Genomic DNA, 16540 nt, shown 5'->3' with positions numbered 1-16540 from the left:
AGGTTTGGTTGATCCGTTGCCAGGGCGCGAGATTACGACAGACGTTTAGGCCCCGCCCTCTCTTCTTGTTGCATGGCAACGCAAACCGCGGCTACCTAGTCGTGGAGGAGGCGGTGCCGGGAGGAGTCTGCAGCTTTTGGGAGGCGGGGAAGCTGGCTGACCGAGCCGACGCCTGCTGAGACAAGTTAGAAGTCCCAGCAGGGCTATGCCCTCAGGGCAAGAAGGTAGGAGCTCGGCTGTGGCTTTTGCCTCGCCGGCGGGAAGCTCAAATGGGAACGGGGTCGGAAATTGGAAGGACCCCAGGGAGCGGAAGGCTGTACAGGAAGGAGGGGCCAGCGAGAGGATTCCGTGTTATAGGAGCTCAGATTGCTGACGGTGGAGTAGGGTTGGGAGTGGGCTGGGGTTAGAAGTGGGATAGGGTGTGAAGGGGGATGGGGTGTGAATGGAGATGAAGCGACTCTGGAGCGACTGGGATACGGGGCTGGGGAAAACTATGGCCAGAGGTACTACCCCTGTCCGCTGCCTCTCTCTTGTTTCTCCAGAGTTCAGAGGCTACCGCTGTAGCCCAAGAATAGTCTTGTACCTGAGCCACTTGGCTGCTTGAACCTAGACCCCACCTGGGAGCTTCAAAATTGGGACTTCTTGCTGAGCAAGGTATTTTGTGTGACCTCCCCCGGAAGTCAGTGTCCCTAAGCCAGTGCTTTCCACCTGTATACTTCTTTGCTTCTCCTCCTTCATCTCTCTCCCACTCTTCATGCCTCACCCCCACCCCATTCCCTCCTCTCCATCCCCCTCTGCCCCTTCCCTTGCTTCCTCCCTTCCTCTTCTCTCTCTGCTCTCTGTCCCCCTCCTCCATCAACTGCTCTGTTGCCCTCCTTCCTCTTTCCCCCTCTGCCCCCTGAGTCTGCCCTTTCTGTCCCCTTCTCCTGTTTCCCAACTTTTCTATCCCTCTCCTCCATCCCCTCATCCCCCCTCTCCTTATACCTGTTCATTACTAAGCCATGGTTTTAGCAGTCCAAGAAGCTGTCTGTGGAATCCTCCCCTTTAGTGTGACCTTATAATGTGGTGATAGATGGAATGGGTAGGCTGGGGTTGGTGCTTAGACATGGAAAGGGTCTGGTGGCTGCCATAGCCATTCCTGTAACTATCTTTAAAATGATGTCTAAGGGCTGGGAAGAGTCGTAGAGTCTAAGAATAAGTCCAGGAAAGTAAGAAAGCTTGGAGCCATAAATGAAGTTCATTTGGGAGAAACAGTCATGATCAGGCTGACGGGTAAAATGACCAAAGGACAGCAATCTCATATAATTGACAGGAACTATTGCTCCATTTAAGAATATGAAATGGAGCTTCAGGGAAGAACTCAAATTTAATCCCTATCTCTCACACCATATACAAAATGCAATTCCAGATAGATTAAAAACTTAAATGAGAAAAGCAAAACTTTAGAAATTTTAGAAGAATATATGGGAGAATATCTTTATGACCTCAGGGGATTTCTTAAATAATAAAAACTTCTAAGCTTAAAGGAAAAGATTGGTCAATTTGACTACATTCAAATACCTCCAAATTACAACATAAAGTGAAAAGATGGTAAGTGCACACAGAAAGCGTCTAAAGTACATTGATAATGTTTTCTCCTCTGTGTTCTGTAGAGGGTTCACGGGTGTTCATTTTGTTGTACTTCATAACTTACATGTGTGTTAACCATATTCTTTTGTATGTATCAACTGTTACCATAAAATTATTCTATAATAATAATAAAGTGAAAAGACAAGCCACAAACTGGAGATGTTTGCCACATTTAAACTAAGAAATGATTAGTGTGTAGAATACATAAGGAACTCCTAAAATTAATATGAAAAGGACAAATGATTTTTTTAATGAACAAAAGATATGAGTGGGCACTTCACAGAAGAGAAACAAAAACGGGCAAAACGCACATGAAAAGATGTTGCAACCTCATTAGCAGTAAGGAAAATTCCAATTAAAATTGATCATTATATTATACCCACAAATTGGCAAAAATTAAAAAGTCTATATCAACTGTTGGTGAGGATGTGGAGTGGCTAGAGTTTTATACACTATGGTGAAAGTATAAATTGGTACAATCTCCTTGGAAAACAACTTAACATTATCTTGTAAAGTTTAAATAGGCTTATGCCCTATGAATCAGCAATTCCACTCCTAGGTATATGCTAGAGAAACTTTTCCACCTGTATGTATCAGTCTCTTCTAATCTGCAAGTTCCTCCTCTTATTGCAAGAGATTGCAATTTGAAAAAATAAAATAAACTTGGTTGTTTGTGCTGCTGAGTCCTAGTCTCTCTTGAACCCACTTCAGTCAGGCTCCACCCAAAATGTTCTTGTTAAGGGCATCAGCAACCCTTCCCTGCAAATCAGTCAGTCCTCAGTCCTTATCTTAGTTACCCATCATCAGTTGCTCACCCTCTCCGCCCAAAAGCACTTTCTTCACTTGGCCTCTCAAACACCACCCACTCCAGTTTTTCCTCCCACCTCACTGGCCACTAAGCCTCCAGTGCTGGCTCCGCCTCTCCCCATCTCTCCTGAGGCATTCTTCTCCATCTACACTCACTCCCTGGGAGATCTCTTACAGCCTCCTAGCTTTAAAGTCCTTACATCCGACAGGATGGGCTGTTATGCTGAGGTTACCAACAACCTCAAAATCTCCGCAGCTCATAAAAACAAAGATTCCTCACTCCCGCTTCTTGTCCATTGTGGGTTGGCTACATCTCTGTGCTGTCATTCCAGGACCGAGGCTGAAGGAGCAGCCCTTACCTCAGACATTGCCAGTCTCACAGCAGAGAGTGAACAGAGAAAGTGGCTGTCACGTCATGGCTCTCAGTTCTACTTGGGAATAGCACAGGTCAATTCTCACATTGCAGACAGCAAAGCAGATCATAAGGATAACCCTGAGGGCAGTGAGATAAGGATATCTAATCCTTCTGTAAGGAGGAACAGCAGATCTTTTTGAACAATAACAACACTTACCATACCATCCGTGTGCTATCAGTGGATATCTACTAGGCCCCCTCAAACTCTAAACTTCCAAAACTCATCTCTGGATCCTCCCCCCATCCTATACTGTTCTCCCCACACAGACTATTCAGTTGACAGCAACTCCTCTGATCACCCCAGCCCCAATCCTTGAAGTAATTCTTAAGGCTGCTCTCACACCGCACATCCAATCCATCAGGAATTCCTGTTGGCTCTGCCTTCAAAATATATCCAGAAATCTGACCACTTCTCGCTACCTCTGCTACTGCTAACCTGGTGAGAGTCACCCTCATCTCTTGCCTGGACGACTGCAATAGCCTCCTGTCTGGTCTCCCTGCCTCTAGCCTTGCCTCCCCCGCCCTCCGCAGTCTATTCTTAACATAGCAGCAAGAGTGATCCTTTAAAAGTCAAAGACAGAACACATCGTTCCCACTGCTCAAAATCCTCCAATGGCTGCTCATTTCTCTCAGAGTAAAAGCTGCAGCCTTTACAATGGTCTGCCAAGTCCTACATCCTCTGTGCCCCCCACCTCCCCTAATCTCTCTAATGTCATTTCCAGCCCACTTCTTCACTTCCACACGTGCCTTCCTGCTGTCCCCTTGAGTGTGTGCCTCTCGTGTCCACCTTAAGGCCTCTGCACTTGTTCCCTCTGCCTGGAGTGCTCTCTTCCTAGATAACAGAATAGGAGACTCCCTCACCTTCTTCAAGTATTTGCTCAAATATTACCTTCTCAGTTATGCCTCCCCTGACTTCCATATTTAAAACTGCAACATTCCACCCCCCCGCCATTTCCTTGGCACTTCCAGTCCTCCTTATCCTGCTTTATATTTTTCCCCAAAGCACTTATCATCATCTTCTTACAAACTACTTAATGTACTCTCTATAGTCTGTCTGTCCCCACTAGAAAGTAACTTCCACAAGGACTCAGATTTCTGTCACTTGATGTCTCCCAAATGCTTAAAGGATCGTCTGACAGTAGGCACTCCACAAATATTCATTAAATGATAGAATGAACATGGGTGAAAGAAAAGAGCAAGATGTAAAAGAATGTACACTGCATGATACTTCATAAAGTTCCAAAACAGGAAAATGTTTTAAAATATTGTTCAGGGAATAATACACAGAGAGTCTATGAATGCATGATATTAGTAAAGGAATGGTAACATTTGGGATAGTGGTTATCTCTTAGGATAAGGATGAGAAGAGACATAAGACCTACTTCAATAGTATTGATCAGGTTCTATTTCTTAAGTTGGGGAGGTGGTTCATAGGTCTCTTTTATCATGCTTCCAAACTTTCATATGGCTTATATGTATTCTCCTGTATGTGTCAAATATTTAGTTACAAAATGTTTTTTAAAAAAAAGGACGGGAGCCAGCTCTAGGAGTTGAGCAATGGTGTACTAAACAAAGGAACAAAGGGTACAAAGGCCTGAGGTGGGAAAGGTGTACTGTTGGAGGACTTGATAGAAAGCCAGGGTGCCTGGAGCACTGTAAGCAAGGGAGAGGGTGGCATGAGATGAAGTGGAGACGTATGCAGGAACCGGATCGTGTGGAGGAACTGGATCTCGAAAGCTCACAGTAAAGAGTTTGGATCTGATTCTAAGTGCAGTGGGAAGCCAGGGGAGGATTTTAAGCAGGTGAGAGACATATCAGATTTACGTTTGCAAAAGTGATTTTGGCTGGGGCTTTGGCTGGTTCTCGAGCCAAAAGTGGGCTTCCCCAGATATGAAGGAACATAGGCAAATTTAAGCCCTCTAGCCTTTCATCTGACTAGAGAATGAGTAATAAGAATAAAGGGGGAATGACAGTGGCATTTACTGAAATGGGGAACACTGAACAGAACATAATGCAAATGGGGGTGTTGTAAGTGAGTCTGAGACTTGGAAAGGTGAGCAGGGGTCAGATCCTGAAGACCCTTATAAATCTAACAAAGGGGGTTGAACTTGATCTTGTAAACACTGGGGAACCATGTGCTCTACAGCTGCTTTTAAAGGTTTTAAGCTAAGGCGTTCCATGGTCAGATTTGCTTTTCAGAAAGATCACTTTGGTAGCCAGGGCAGAAAATGAAGTAGAGAGCGTAACACTAGAGAAAGGGAGGCCAGTGAGGCTCCTGGGAATACTGTCTGGCACCAGATTGTGAGGCCTGAATTAGGGTGATGACAGCAGAGATGGAGGACACAGATATGAAATATATCAGGAAGGAAAATCAGTAGGAATCAATAACCGGTGAGATACTGTGGGGAGGAGTGGGGGTGGAGGTGGAGTCAAGGATGGTGGTCAGTACTGATTGGCCATTTGCCTCCCCCTCGCTCCAGATGTTTAAGACAAACGTGCCACCAGATCCCAAGGAGGTGGCAGCCATTGAGGCTAGAAGAAATCGAGAAAAAGAACGACAAAGCCGAGTCTTCAATGTGCGGACCAGAGTCATGGGGGTGAGTGGGCAGCACCTTCTCTGGACCAGGGGCCGCCTCACTCATGTCCCTGGAGAGGAGCATAGCAGGGCCCATCACAGCCCCTCCCTGACTCGAGCAGACCTGAGAGCTGAAGAGGAGGGAGGAGGGGGAAAAGGCACCAACTCCTATAGGTGCAGGAAGGGCCTGGGAAAGGGGGTGGAGGGTGCAGGGGAAGAGGAGCCAGTGACAGCTGACTCTTCTCCAGTCAGCTCTGGGCCAAGTGGCCGGGTTCTCGAGAGACAGGCACATGGAGCCAAAAGAAGTCTAAAGAATATTTGGTAGTGTATGTGCCTGAACTCTCTGGAAGGCTACATAAGAAACTGTTAACCGGGCTGAGGGACAGAGATGGGAGGGACACTTACTCTTCACTAAACTGTAGTCCCTTTTGCACTATTGTGAAATGTTTTAAATGAATTATAACCAAAAGAAAAAGAAAATATTGATAGCTTAAGAAAAATAGATTGCTGGGTGGGTGTACAGAGGAGGGATGCAGCATGGTGTTCTGGAAAAGACCCCATACCTATGCTCAAGGGCCAGGTCTGCAGTTTACTAGAGGTGTGGCTTTGGATAAGCTCTTCTCTGAGCTCCCACCTCCTCCTCTGTAAGATGAGGCTAAATAAAGGAAGTGTTGGGGTGAGTATTAACAAATGGTGATGGCTCTGAAAAACAGAGTGGGGTGCCTGACACAAGTAAGTAGTTGGCTGAGGGGTGAGTGGTGTGACTGAGATCAAGTTGGCAAGCGTTTCCTCGGGGCCTGCTCTGTGCCGAGCAAGCCCTGGATTGGGCGGTAGGGATACAAAGCTGACGAAGGCCCAGTCTCTGCCCTTAGTGGGTTCACAGTCTGGTGTAGGAGATAAAGAGGCAAACTTCAATATAAGGTGTACAGTGAGTCCTGGACTCTATGGGAGTAGCACCTGCTGGAGGGGTCAGGTAAGTCAAGCCTGAGCTGGTCTTGAGGGATGAATAGGAGTTTGGGTAAAGAGGAGAGGAAGTAGGGCTCCAAGCAGAGGGAGCAGCTGGAGCAAAGGCTGTCAGTTCAAAATAGTCTAAGAGGTATAGGGAACTGTAAGCAAAGCTCCCGAGGGTGGGAGAAGGCAAGAGGGTACTGAGATGAGGCTGGAGACAGAGGCAGAGGCTAGACCACTGAGGGGCTTACAAACCAGAGTGAGATGGTGACACATTATTCAGTAGGTACTGGGGATCCCATAGGGGGATTCTGAGCAGGTAAATTCTTAGCAGTTTGTGTTAGAGCATTCAAGGCCCGCTGCTGGGCCTCTCTGCTGATTCCACTCATTTCTTTGGGATCAGGTGGATGTAGAAGCCCTGAACAGCCAGGTGGAAGAACAAAAGCTTCGGGAGACAACAGAACGGAGCAAGGAGGCAGCTTATGGTAAAAGCCCAAGGCCAGGGGCCAGCCAAACGGGAAAAGCAAGGGCCTGAGTGGGCAGGTCAGGCAGTTCTGCCTCGGAGTGGGGCCTGGGGCCTGGCGTGTGGTGGGACAAACCAGATGGGCCTTTGGGAACAGTGGCTGTGCTGAATGGGCTCTGTCCCTCCTGAGGGGCCTTCTCCAACGTCCGTGACTACCACCCCCAGGTACCACCCAGGTGCAGTATGATGTAGTAGCTCAGATGCTAGAGAAAGAAGAAGCAGAACGGAACCGTCGGCTGTCCAAGAAAATCCAGGAGTTTCGAGAGCAGAAGCAGCAGCTCAAGAAAAAGTGTGAATTTGACCCCTGGGATCCATTCCGACTCTGGATGAAGTATCCAGCTCCTCTCCGTGACAATGATCCCTACTGTGGTGCAGCCAGCCTGCAGTACTTCCCAGGGGAGAACCTGGACAGGGCCAGATGCCCGAGAATGCAGCAGGAGCAGTTCAGGTACAACCTGGAGAGGCAGCTACAAGAGCAACAGCAAGCCAGAGCTAATGAGACTTGTATAGGTAAGCAGTGGGGCCCTCCAGGCTGCAACCTGAGGCCTAGCAGGGAGTCGTCCTGAACTGGGTTCAGCACCCGGAAGCCCAGAATTGTGTGGGGAGGTCCACAGGGCTAATGCTGAAAGGTTAGACTGAGCAGGCCCCAACCTCCCTGACTTCCTTCAGTAACGGACAGTGTTGCCATTGATTCCCCCATCAGCCTTGGCACTCCATTACCTGGAGGTGGCAGAGTGAAGACTAAGGGCTTTGCTGCTGAATAGCTGGTCTGAGCAAATGAATTTTCCTCTCTGTGCTTCGGTTTCCTCATCTTTAAAATGAGGATAATAATCCATACCACAAAGAGCTCGTAGGAGAATGAAATAAGATACTGTATGTAAAGGCACAAGCGTCAGTGCTCAATAACCAGGAGTTCCTATTACTATGACATTTGTGGCCACGTCCTCTTCCATTAGAGTAAGCCCTTCAAGGGCAAGGACCATCTCTTAGCTACCCACATTGCTCACCTTTAAAATTGGCCCTGTTAACAGCATCCTGTTCCGTCTACCACTTATAGAGGTAACTAATTCTCAAAGTATTTGTGGAATGTCTGTCTTCTTCCCAAGCTGTCAGCTCACTGCAGATGAACCACATCTCTCTTTTCCACCCCTTGTATCCCAGTTGCCTAGTAACAGTCTGCCACAGTGTCAGGGGCTCAATAAATCATTGTTGAATGAACAACTGGAGACCCAAGTGAACAAGGCAGGCCTAGGAACCCACAGAACCATGCCTTCCAGAAAAATCAGTTTAGTGTAAGAGAAAAAGACACATGCATAAGTCATTTATCAGTAAATATCTATGCTTTAACACTGTGTTAGGTCCTATGATAGATACTGTAATAGAAATATATACGGGACAAGGAGCGACCATCAGTCAATATGGGGGTGGTCAATTCTCACAAAGGAAGGGAGGCAGCGTAGGGGGTTGGCAAAGGTCAGCTGTCAGGAACCATTTTTGAAAAGTCGGGTACACTTTTTTGCGAGATGGAGAGCGGGAACAGGAAGAGGTCATTCTAGGTGGCCCCCCCCTCCACCTAGAGGAGGGGTGAGGAAGTGGGGAAGCAAGAGGAAGAGCTAACCTTCATTGTGCACTCACTGCATCCCAGACACTGCACTAAGCTTTCTAGTATGTATTAACTCACTTCATCCTCACAACAACCCTGTGAGGTAAGTACCAGTAGTATCCCCATTGTCAGTGGAGGAAACGGAAGGACAGAGATGTTAAATAACTTGCCCAAAGTCGTACCATTAGTCGGTGATGGAGGTGGGAGGTGAACTCAGGCAGGCTGCCTCCAGAGCCCATACCCTTGACCGCGACACCATCCTGGCCCTCTCTCTGTCACCATGAGAAAGTGGGGACTGAGAGGCCGAGGGAGTCGGCCCATGTCCTGGAGGAGTTCAGGTGGGAACGGAAACCTGTCTATTGGATTCAGAAATTCGGAGTATTGGGTGATTTGGGACAGAACAGTTACCACGGCACTGGGGGCCCAGCTGCCCAATGGCAGCAGGCAGGTATACAAGAAGGGAGGGCAAGGCAGCAGGGGCCAGCAGGATGCTGAGGGGGGAGTCTGTGCAGTATGATGGAAGGAGCATGGGCTGATTCCTCAAGAGACCTGGATTCCAGCCCCAGCCTCCCGCTCACTGCCTGTGTAAACTTGGGCATTTGATCTCACCTCTGGACCTCAGTGTCCCCTTCTGAAAAATGGGGCTGATCTGTCTTCTCTTGGTTGCTGTGAGGAGTGAAATGAAACAATGCACCCCTCTCCTCTCCTTCCCCCCACCCTCCAGTCTCTGAAGTCTATGTCCCTGTGCCTCTTCAGAGCCAAGCCTATGCTTTGGACTCCATTTTCCCTGCCTGCCACCCACGCTATGCTCCGTCAGGTATCCCCTCCCCAGCCTTCTCAACTGGCCCCTTCCGTGCAGGCTGTAAACACGCTTCCTTCTGTCTAACTCATCTTCAAAACTCAAATGCCTCCCCCTACCCTGTGATTCCTCTAGATGCTGTGAGCCAGCTGTTTTCCTCTATGGCCAGACTTTTGAAAACACCTGCTTCCACTTGCTGTCTTACCTCCTAACTTTCCAGCCACACCTCAACCCCGGAGATCTCATTTCCCCCCACACAACTTCACTGACACTACTAGTACTAAAATCATCCATGCCCTTGTGTTATGAGGTACGAGAGGCTGTTTAGTATCTTCTCCTTGATCGGACCTTTCTTGCTACACTTGCCTCTGACCACATCTTCCTTCTTAAATGTCTCTTCCTTGGCTTCGGTGACAGCATGTTCTGCTCATAGCTCTCTGACCATTCCTCCTGTCTGCCCTTTTTGGGCTCCTTTTCCTTCTACTCCTTCCTTCTTGAGACTCTGTCCCTGGTCCACTGCTCTCCCTAACCTGCATGCTTACCTCAGGTGCCCCAGGCCCTCATTCCAGTTTCAGTGAACATGTTGCCACCTCTGTGCTGCAGAATCAGCTAGCCAGATGCATGCTGACCACCTCCAACCCAGCTTCCTAAACAGAACTAATCAGTGGTGCCTAACCTGCTCTGCATTCTCTATCTTCTTTCCATTGCTGGCCACACCATGCTTGCAGTCCTCCGAGCCAGGACCTTAGGAAGCATCCCTGAGTCTTTCTTCTCCCCTACTCCCTCATCCAGTCCATCAAGTACTGCTGATGTAACCTCCATCTATTTCCCCTCCATCCTTTCCATCACTGGCCTGGTTTGAGCCCTCCCGATGGGCCTACTGTGAAAGCCTCCGAGATGGCTTCCCTTCCTCCACTGTCTCCCACCAGCCTGACTGTCCTCTATACTGGCTACCAGAAGGAGCTTTCTAAAATGCAAATCTAACTGTGCTCCCCTCCTTGCTTAAAATCCTTCCATGTTCCCTACCACCCTCAGGGTCAAGGTTCTGGCCCTCAGTCTGGTCCCTCTACAGCTTCCTGGTTACTTGCATTTGATGCTCCAGCAAGAGCAGACTATTTATAATTGGAGATACAGACCATGCTGTTTCTTGACTTATTCATTTGATATTTAATGAGCACCCACTATGTGTCAAGCTCTGATGAAGGTGCTGGGGTGTGGTGGCAGATAAAACAGACAAAATTCCCTGCCTTCACGAAGGTTTACCTTTAGTGAGAGAGACAGGCAATAGATAAAATAATCAAGTAAAATGTGGGGTATATTGGGTGGTGACAAATGCTAGGGAGAAAAATAAACCAGGGAGAGGATAAATGTTGGGGGCAGGCAGGCTGCAATTTTAGGTAGGAGAGACAGGGCAGGCCTCACTGAGGCGGTAACATTTGAGCAAAGACCTGAGGGAAGCGGGAAGCAAGAGAGCATGAGATAAGGGTAACATTTATTGCAGATCCCTAAGGCAAGAGTGTCTGGCATGTCCTGGAAACAGCAAGGAGACCAGTGTGGCTAGACTGAAGTAAAGTGTCAATACCTTTACTCGTGCTGCACCTGCAGCCTGGAATGCACTTTGCTCTTTTTAGCTATATGCAACACATGTTTCAAGGATCACCTCCTCCTGGAAGCCTTCCTTTCACCCAAACCTCTCTTAATGCCCTGTACACATCTGTCATTGCTCTTACCACCTTGTGGTATGCTGATTTATGTTTGATCCCTCTCCTCTACTGGACAGGGAATTCTCTGAGAACAGGATTGAATTCATTGATGTCCTCCAAACCTAACACATGGCCCTTAGACTGAGGCTCAGAGATGAAAATGATTTCCCCAAGGTCACAAAGCTCAGATCCAATAGAGCTGGCACTGAGACCCAAGTCCATTGGAGGAATCTTTCAGTTAGGCACCTGAGAAATCCTTGTAGCTGTCACTTTGGTTATCCATCGCCCTAAAGAGTAGCTCCTTCCACATTCCTGCAGTTAGGACATTACCTGCCTCCCAAACACACATACATAGACATCCACAAAGCTTGCTGAACAAATGGCTGAATGAGTGAAGCGGGAAGGGAGCAAGCTAGTACAGTACAGCTCTGGCCATCTTTCTCTGTGCAGATATGCTCAGTGACCAGCTGCGCCTAGCCATGGACATACGGGCCACCCAGATGGTCAAGCTGGAGGAGTCCTGTCGCATGGCCATGATGTCTGCCACGGCTAATGCCAACAAAGCCCAGGTACGGCAGGAGCCATCCAGGGCACTGGGCTCTCCCCAGTCCCTTGAACAAAGTCCTGGGGAACCTGAGCCACATCTTTCCCCCTCACACACTGTCTCAAATCAACACCAGCCCCCTCATCTGCCTGAGGACTTCCCCCTTCACCTAAGGGCCCTTTTAGGGTGGAAGGTACTCTTCCCCACCTCTAGACTCAGGATGATCTGAGAACAGAACACTGCCCTCCCTTCCCCCAGCCTCTCAGTCTCAGGGCTTCCAGAGGGCAGAGAAATTCCCTGCCCATGCCAGCCCTCCCCCTACCTTAAGTCACTCAAAAGACCATGAAGTATCTGGTCCTTCTCTCCCTGGGAATGGAGGGAAGTAGGGCCATGTCCCCTCCTTCCCTGTGGCTGAGAGTCCCCTGAGGTTGGGCATCCACACACTCACATTTGAGGGCCCCACCAGGCAGCCGAGATGGCTGAGCAGCAGCGCCGTGAACGTCAGCGCCAACAGGAGGCCAACCTCATGGAGATCCAGAGCCTGGTCTCGAGCAACCTACTGTCGGAGAACCCCCAGGTCGCCCAAAACCCTGTGGCTCCACACAGGGTCCTGCCCTACTACTGGACGGGCATGACTCCAGAGCAGCGAGCTGCCATCAGAAGAGTCCAGGAGGCACAACGCCGTGAAAAGGAGGCACAGCGCCAGGCCGAACAAGCACTGGATAGCGAATGGGAGAGCCAGGCTGTGAACTTAGCCCAGGCGGCCATGGAATTAGAAGAGCAGGAGAAGGAGCTTTGTGCTGAATTTCGGAGGGGGCTAGGCTCCTTCAACCAGCAGCTGGCTGAGGAGCAAAAGGCTCAGTGAGTTCTCTGGGGTGGCAGCAGGGGTGAATGCCCAGGGAGGGTGAGGAGGGATGGCAAGGGCCATGGAGTGAGGCAGAGCCCGTCAGCTGAGCCCTCTGGGTTTCTTTCACAGGCAAAATTATCTGAATGCAATCATCTACATCAATAAGCCTACAGCCCAGTATTACCTGCAATACAACACCAGCAGCCGCTGACTCAGGATGGTCATCTCTCCCTCCTCCCCCATCAAGCCCACAGAGGCTGAGTCAGAGGAAAATGCTGCAGACCCCCTCCACCAATCCTTCCCCAGTGGGAGAGAGCTGAGCCACTACCCCCACCTTTGACCCTAGGTAATAAAGTTATTCACCAAAATCAAGGCCACGTATTGTCACAGGACACAAGAGGTGTGAGGTACTGCCTCTCCCGCCCCACCCCTGGGCTCTGAGCATCCAACCCTGTCAGTCTTCTCCCATTCACCTTTCTTCCCCATGCCAGCTCCCCCAGCACACAGTGCTGCCCACTTCCCTGTGAGAAACAGAGGTTTTATTAGGCACAAAGGGTGACTGGTGGGCAGAGGTTACAAAATGGCTACTGGACTTCCTCCTAAGCTGGAGTAGAGAACTCCAGAAAGAGGGGCAAAGGGGCATGGTACATGTTTTCTCTGCCCTCCCCCTTCAAGGCTGCATGCGGATGGCCCCATCCAGCCGGATGACCTCTCCATTGATGAATGGGTTCTCGATGATGGCCTGTACCAGATGAGCATACTCAGCAGGATCGCCCAGTCGTCTGGGGAAGGGCACCTGGCTGGCCAGGAAGTTGCGCACTTTATCTGGGAGGGTGGTCAACAGCTGGGTGCCAAATAGGCCTAGACAAGACAGCCAGAGTCAGAGACCCACCCCTGCTTTCGTATTTACCCAGTCTCTCAACTCCCTACTTGGGGTGCCTCCTGTGCCCAGAAATGGAAGGCCGCTGCTATTTAGGTGGTAACTACTTTCCCCTCTCAACTAACTGCCCACGGATCCCACCCAATCCCAGGTGTGGCAGGGAGGGGATATGTCTACCTGGAGCAATGGTCATCACTCGGATGCCCATGGGAGCCAGATCACGAGCAATGGGCAGTGTCATGCCCACTATGCCCCCCTTGGAAGCAGAGTACGCAGCTTGTCCAACCTGAAGAAGGAGGGCAGGTCATAGGGGGCAGGACCCCAACAAGTCACCGAGGCACAAGCCTTGCCCTTGCCCACACACCTGGCCCTCAAAGGCAGCCACGCTGGCAGTGTTGATGATGACCCCACGTTGGCCTCCCTGGTCTGGTTCATTCTGGCCCATCTCACCAGCCACCAGGCGGATCACGTTGAAGGTGCCTACGAGATTCACCTGGAGGACCAGTAGAGACATGGTGTAGGACCTGAGGCAGAGGCAGTCTCTTGTCCCCTAAAAGCTTTGGGGCCACCCACAGCCAGATACCTCTCATTACTACCCCTGGAGAACCTCTAAGGCCTTACATTGAGAACTCGTTGGAAGTCCTCCAAGGTATGGGCCTGGCTCTTCTTTAAGTTGTATGTCTTGCTGGCCACTGCAATGCCTGCACAGTTGACTGCCACATCCACACGGCCAAACTTTTCTTTTGCTAGAGTCAGGGCTGCTTGTACGTCCTTCTCTGAGGTCACCTTCAAAGGGAGAAGTGGAGAAGGTATTCATCCCCCATCTCTCTCTCTCTCTCTTTTGCGCGCTCTCTCTCACATACACACACAACTGAACCTGGGGGAGGGGAGGGCAAGTCCAGTCTTTGAGTGACAACTGAATTGTGTAAGGAGAGGCAAAGAGAAAAGAATGTGACAAAGTTGAAAATGTTACAGACTATTGAGCAGTGTTGTGAAATATTTTTCAAATCTAGACCCTCTTTTGATAAATTCACACACCCCTGGAGATTATTAACTGCTGTGGATCAGAGTAGTTTTGAGAATTATTGATATGAAGATAAACTAGATTTTTTATACCTCTACCTGCTAAGATGATTTCCTCAAGCTTTACTTTCTGTCGTTTGTTTCATGAAAAGTTTTTCGACTTCGTAAATATAAAATTACAGGGCATGATATGCATTTCCAGACTATACATACCTCCTGGAAGAGATTCTGACATGTCCAATCCCCAACCCCAACGTTGTGAATCCCAGCTTTAGAAATTCCTTATCGTAGGTGTTTGAGGATGGCTCAGGCCAAAATGGAAAAGGAGACGGGTCCACTGCCCACGTAGACAGCACCCTTATGAAAAGGGACCCCATGGAGAAGGCGGGGTAATCCCACTTACGTCCGCTGGGGCAAAGGCGCAGCTCTTCCCTAACTTCTTGGCCTGGGCCTCCCCATCCGAGTTGGGCAGGTCCAGAAGTACGGCAGTGGCCCCCTGCCCTACCAGTCGCTCTGCCGTGGCCAGGCCTAGGCCCGAGGCTCCACCGGTTATTAGGGCGACCAGACCCTGTGAAGAGGGGCACTGTTAATAGTTACACTGTGCAAACCACCGCCACACTTTCATCTGCCCATTCTCCAGGCTTCTTCGAGGGAGGCTCCTGGTCACCCCTGCGGAGTGACCGCGGTATGCCGCCTCACCTTACTGATGGGACCTCCAGGTGTCTCACCCCTAAACAGCTCATCTAGTCGCCCCACATACACGTGCCTCGGAGAGTTGACCTTCACCTCCCGAGCCCAACCGCCGCAATACCAGGCCGAGATAAGCGTGACCCTTTCTCCCAGCACCGAGCTCTTCCCCCTAGTTCTCCAGCCGCGCCGTCCCGGGAGGTTCAGCGGAGTAAGCAGCAGGGGAGAAGACCCGGTTACCTTCACGCTCCGACACGCCGCAGCCATCTTGCGCTCACCTCTCCTCAGGCAGGACTGTCGAGCGCTCTTTGATTGGCGGAGGCGGAGCCGCGGGGCGGGGCCGGCGAGGCGGGCGGTCCTCGGCCCGGGACTTCCGGCGCGTGTCAGCCACTCACGTCGTCTGCAGAGAGGGCGAGGCCAAGGCCGGGTCCACCCCTAGAGAGTTATTTCACCTGGGGAAAGAACCTTGCAAAACCGCCGCACCCTCCGTCCAACTCTCTAGTTGGTCTTTGGTAAGGAGGTCAGCTCTGCTGGGGGAGGGGGACAGAAGACTGAGAGTGTGTCCCTTACTCCTCGGAAAAAGCCTCCATTCAAGTATAAACATATCTGAGAGACTTCTATTTGCCAGGCTCTGTGCGGGGCACTGGGAATACCCAGGGGAATAATAAAAGGTTCATACCTTCCAGGAGGACACGATTCCTTTGGAAAAAGAGATAATTACAGTAAAAAAAAAAAAAAAAAGATAATTACAGTACAGACACAAAGGAAGGGAGAGAGAATCAGATTCTGGAACCGAGACATAGATATCCAAAGACGGAGATTCTGAGAGCCACGTAGAGAAACACGTGTTGATGAAGAGATTGAGAGGAACAGAGATGCCAGACGGGATCCTAGAGATATGAATGTGGCGAGCCATTAAGAGACAGGAAGCTAGGAGACAGACATTATGAGACACAGCTGCTGAGAAGTACAAGCTCAAGGAGACATAAACAGAGAAGCAAACAACATCTTTCATCAGTTCAGCCTTTGCCACTGTCTTCCGTGTCTAACCTATTTTAAACCTCAAAGCCCAGGTCATGCATTTTAGATTGGACCTGAACCAGGGACTGTCATACTTATCAGGTCTTTGATCATCCTAGAACATCTTTCAACCAGTATCTCAATTAGAGTCTTGAGCCCACCTAATCTGCCTAATCTGACTTCTTTCTATACTTTTCCCCAAACCAAGGTCTTCAGACCATAAACCTTAGTCTACATTTTCAGCCGCATTCAGCTGTCTGTTTCCTCTATCTGAAGGTTCTCCCTACATGCTTTCCCACTCAGGAAGACTTCCCTCTGGGCCTCCTAATTATTGACAACCACTACACCCCTGGTTACTACACCATATTCATCAAAGGATTTAGTACCAGATTCACAAACTTTCTGACGACATGAGTTTCCCCTAGCAGTCTAAAGCACTCTTCACTGATCCCAACATGCTCTAGCCACAGTCTCTTTATGTTCATCTTTGAATTAGCTATTCCCTCTACTTGGAATGCTCTCCCCCAATCTTTACAG

At 49.6% G+C, this 16540-nt stretch overlaps 2 protein-coding genes across 3 annotated transcripts; one reads left to right on the top strand and one right to left on the bottom strand.

Moving 5' to 3' along the window:
• The first annotated feature begins 65 nt into the window (after positions 1-65).
• RIBC1 (RIB43A domain with coiled-coils 1) lies at positions 66-12726 on the top strand. 2 transcript variants are annotated; one of them, XM_010970728.3, is made up of 8 exons: positions 66-224; positions 543-654; positions 5332-5448; positions 6778-6859; positions 7063-7407; positions 11453-11571; positions 12013-12407; positions 12523-12726. In XM_010970728.3, the coding sequence occupies exons 3-8, from the start codon at positions 5332-5334 to the stop codon at positions 12602-12604; spliced, it is 1140 nt and encodes a 379-aa protein (XP_010969030.1). In that variant the 5' UTR covers positions 66-224; positions 543-654; the 3' UTR covers positions 12605-12726. The 2 variants fall into 2 exon arrangements, with proteins under 2 accessions (XP_010969030.1, XP_010969023.2); XM_010970721.3 differs by lacking the exons at positions 66-224; positions 543-654 and adding an exon at positions 4515-4653.
• A 189-nt stretch (positions 12727-12915) lies between these two features.
• On the bottom strand, positions 12916-15336 carry HSD17B10 (hydroxysteroid 17-beta dehydrogenase 10). Its single transcript, XM_010970709.3, has 6 exons — positions 15224-15336; positions 14700-14864; positions 13895-14059; positions 13638-13766; positions 13451-13559; positions 12916-13254 (listed from the first exon to the last, which is right to left on the bottom strand). The coding sequence occupies exons 1-6, from the start codon at positions 15248-15250 to the stop codon at positions 13064-13066; spliced, it is 786 nt and encodes a 261-aa protein (XP_010969011.1). The 5' UTR covers positions 15251-15336; the 3' UTR covers positions 12916-13063.
• Between the last annotated feature and the right edge of the window lie 1204 nt (positions 15337-16540).

This window comes from Camelus bactrianus, chromosome X (assembly GCF_048773025.1).
Source record: "Camelus bactrianus isolate YW-2024 breed Bactrian camel chromosome X, ASM4877302v1, whole genome shotgun sequence".
In the NCBI taxonomy this organism is placed as follows: Eukaryota; Metazoa; Chordata; class Mammalia; order Artiodactyla; family Camelidae; genus Camelus; species Camelus bactrianus.
The sequence above is the reverse complement of the archived record's forward strand: the minus strand, read 5'-3'. Positions and strand labels throughout refer to the sequence as shown.

What these genes read in the sequence shown, in the direction of transcription:
- HSD17B10 (XM_010970709.3), bottom strand. Translation starts at nt 15,250, where the DNA reads ATGGCTGCGGCGTGTCGGAGCGTGAAG. An exon ending in CGGCGTGTCGGAGCGTGAAG is followed by an intron (nt 14,865 to 15,223) that starts GTAACCGGGTCT and finishes CCCTCTTCACAG; the next exon opens with GGTCTGGTCGCCCTAATAAC. An exon ending in AGTGATGACCATTGCTCCAG is followed by an intron (nt 13,255 to 13,450) that starts GTAGACATATCC and finishes TGTCTTGTCTAG; the next exon opens with GCCTATTTGGCACCCAGCTG.
- RIBC1 (XM_010970728.3), top strand. Translation starts at nt 5,332, where the DNA reads ATGTTTAAGACAAACGTGCCACCAGATCCCAAGGAGGTGGCAGCCATT. An exon ending in TGCGGACCAGAGTCATGGGG is followed by an intron (nt 5,449 to 6,777) that starts GTGAGTGGGCAG and finishes CTTTGGGATCAG; the next exon opens with GTGGATGTAGAAGCCCTGAA. An exon ending in CTAATGCCAACAAAGCCCAG is followed by an intron (nt 11,572 to 12,012) that starts GTACGGCAGGAG and finishes GGGCCCCACCAG; the next exon opens with GCAGCCGAGATGGCTGAGCA.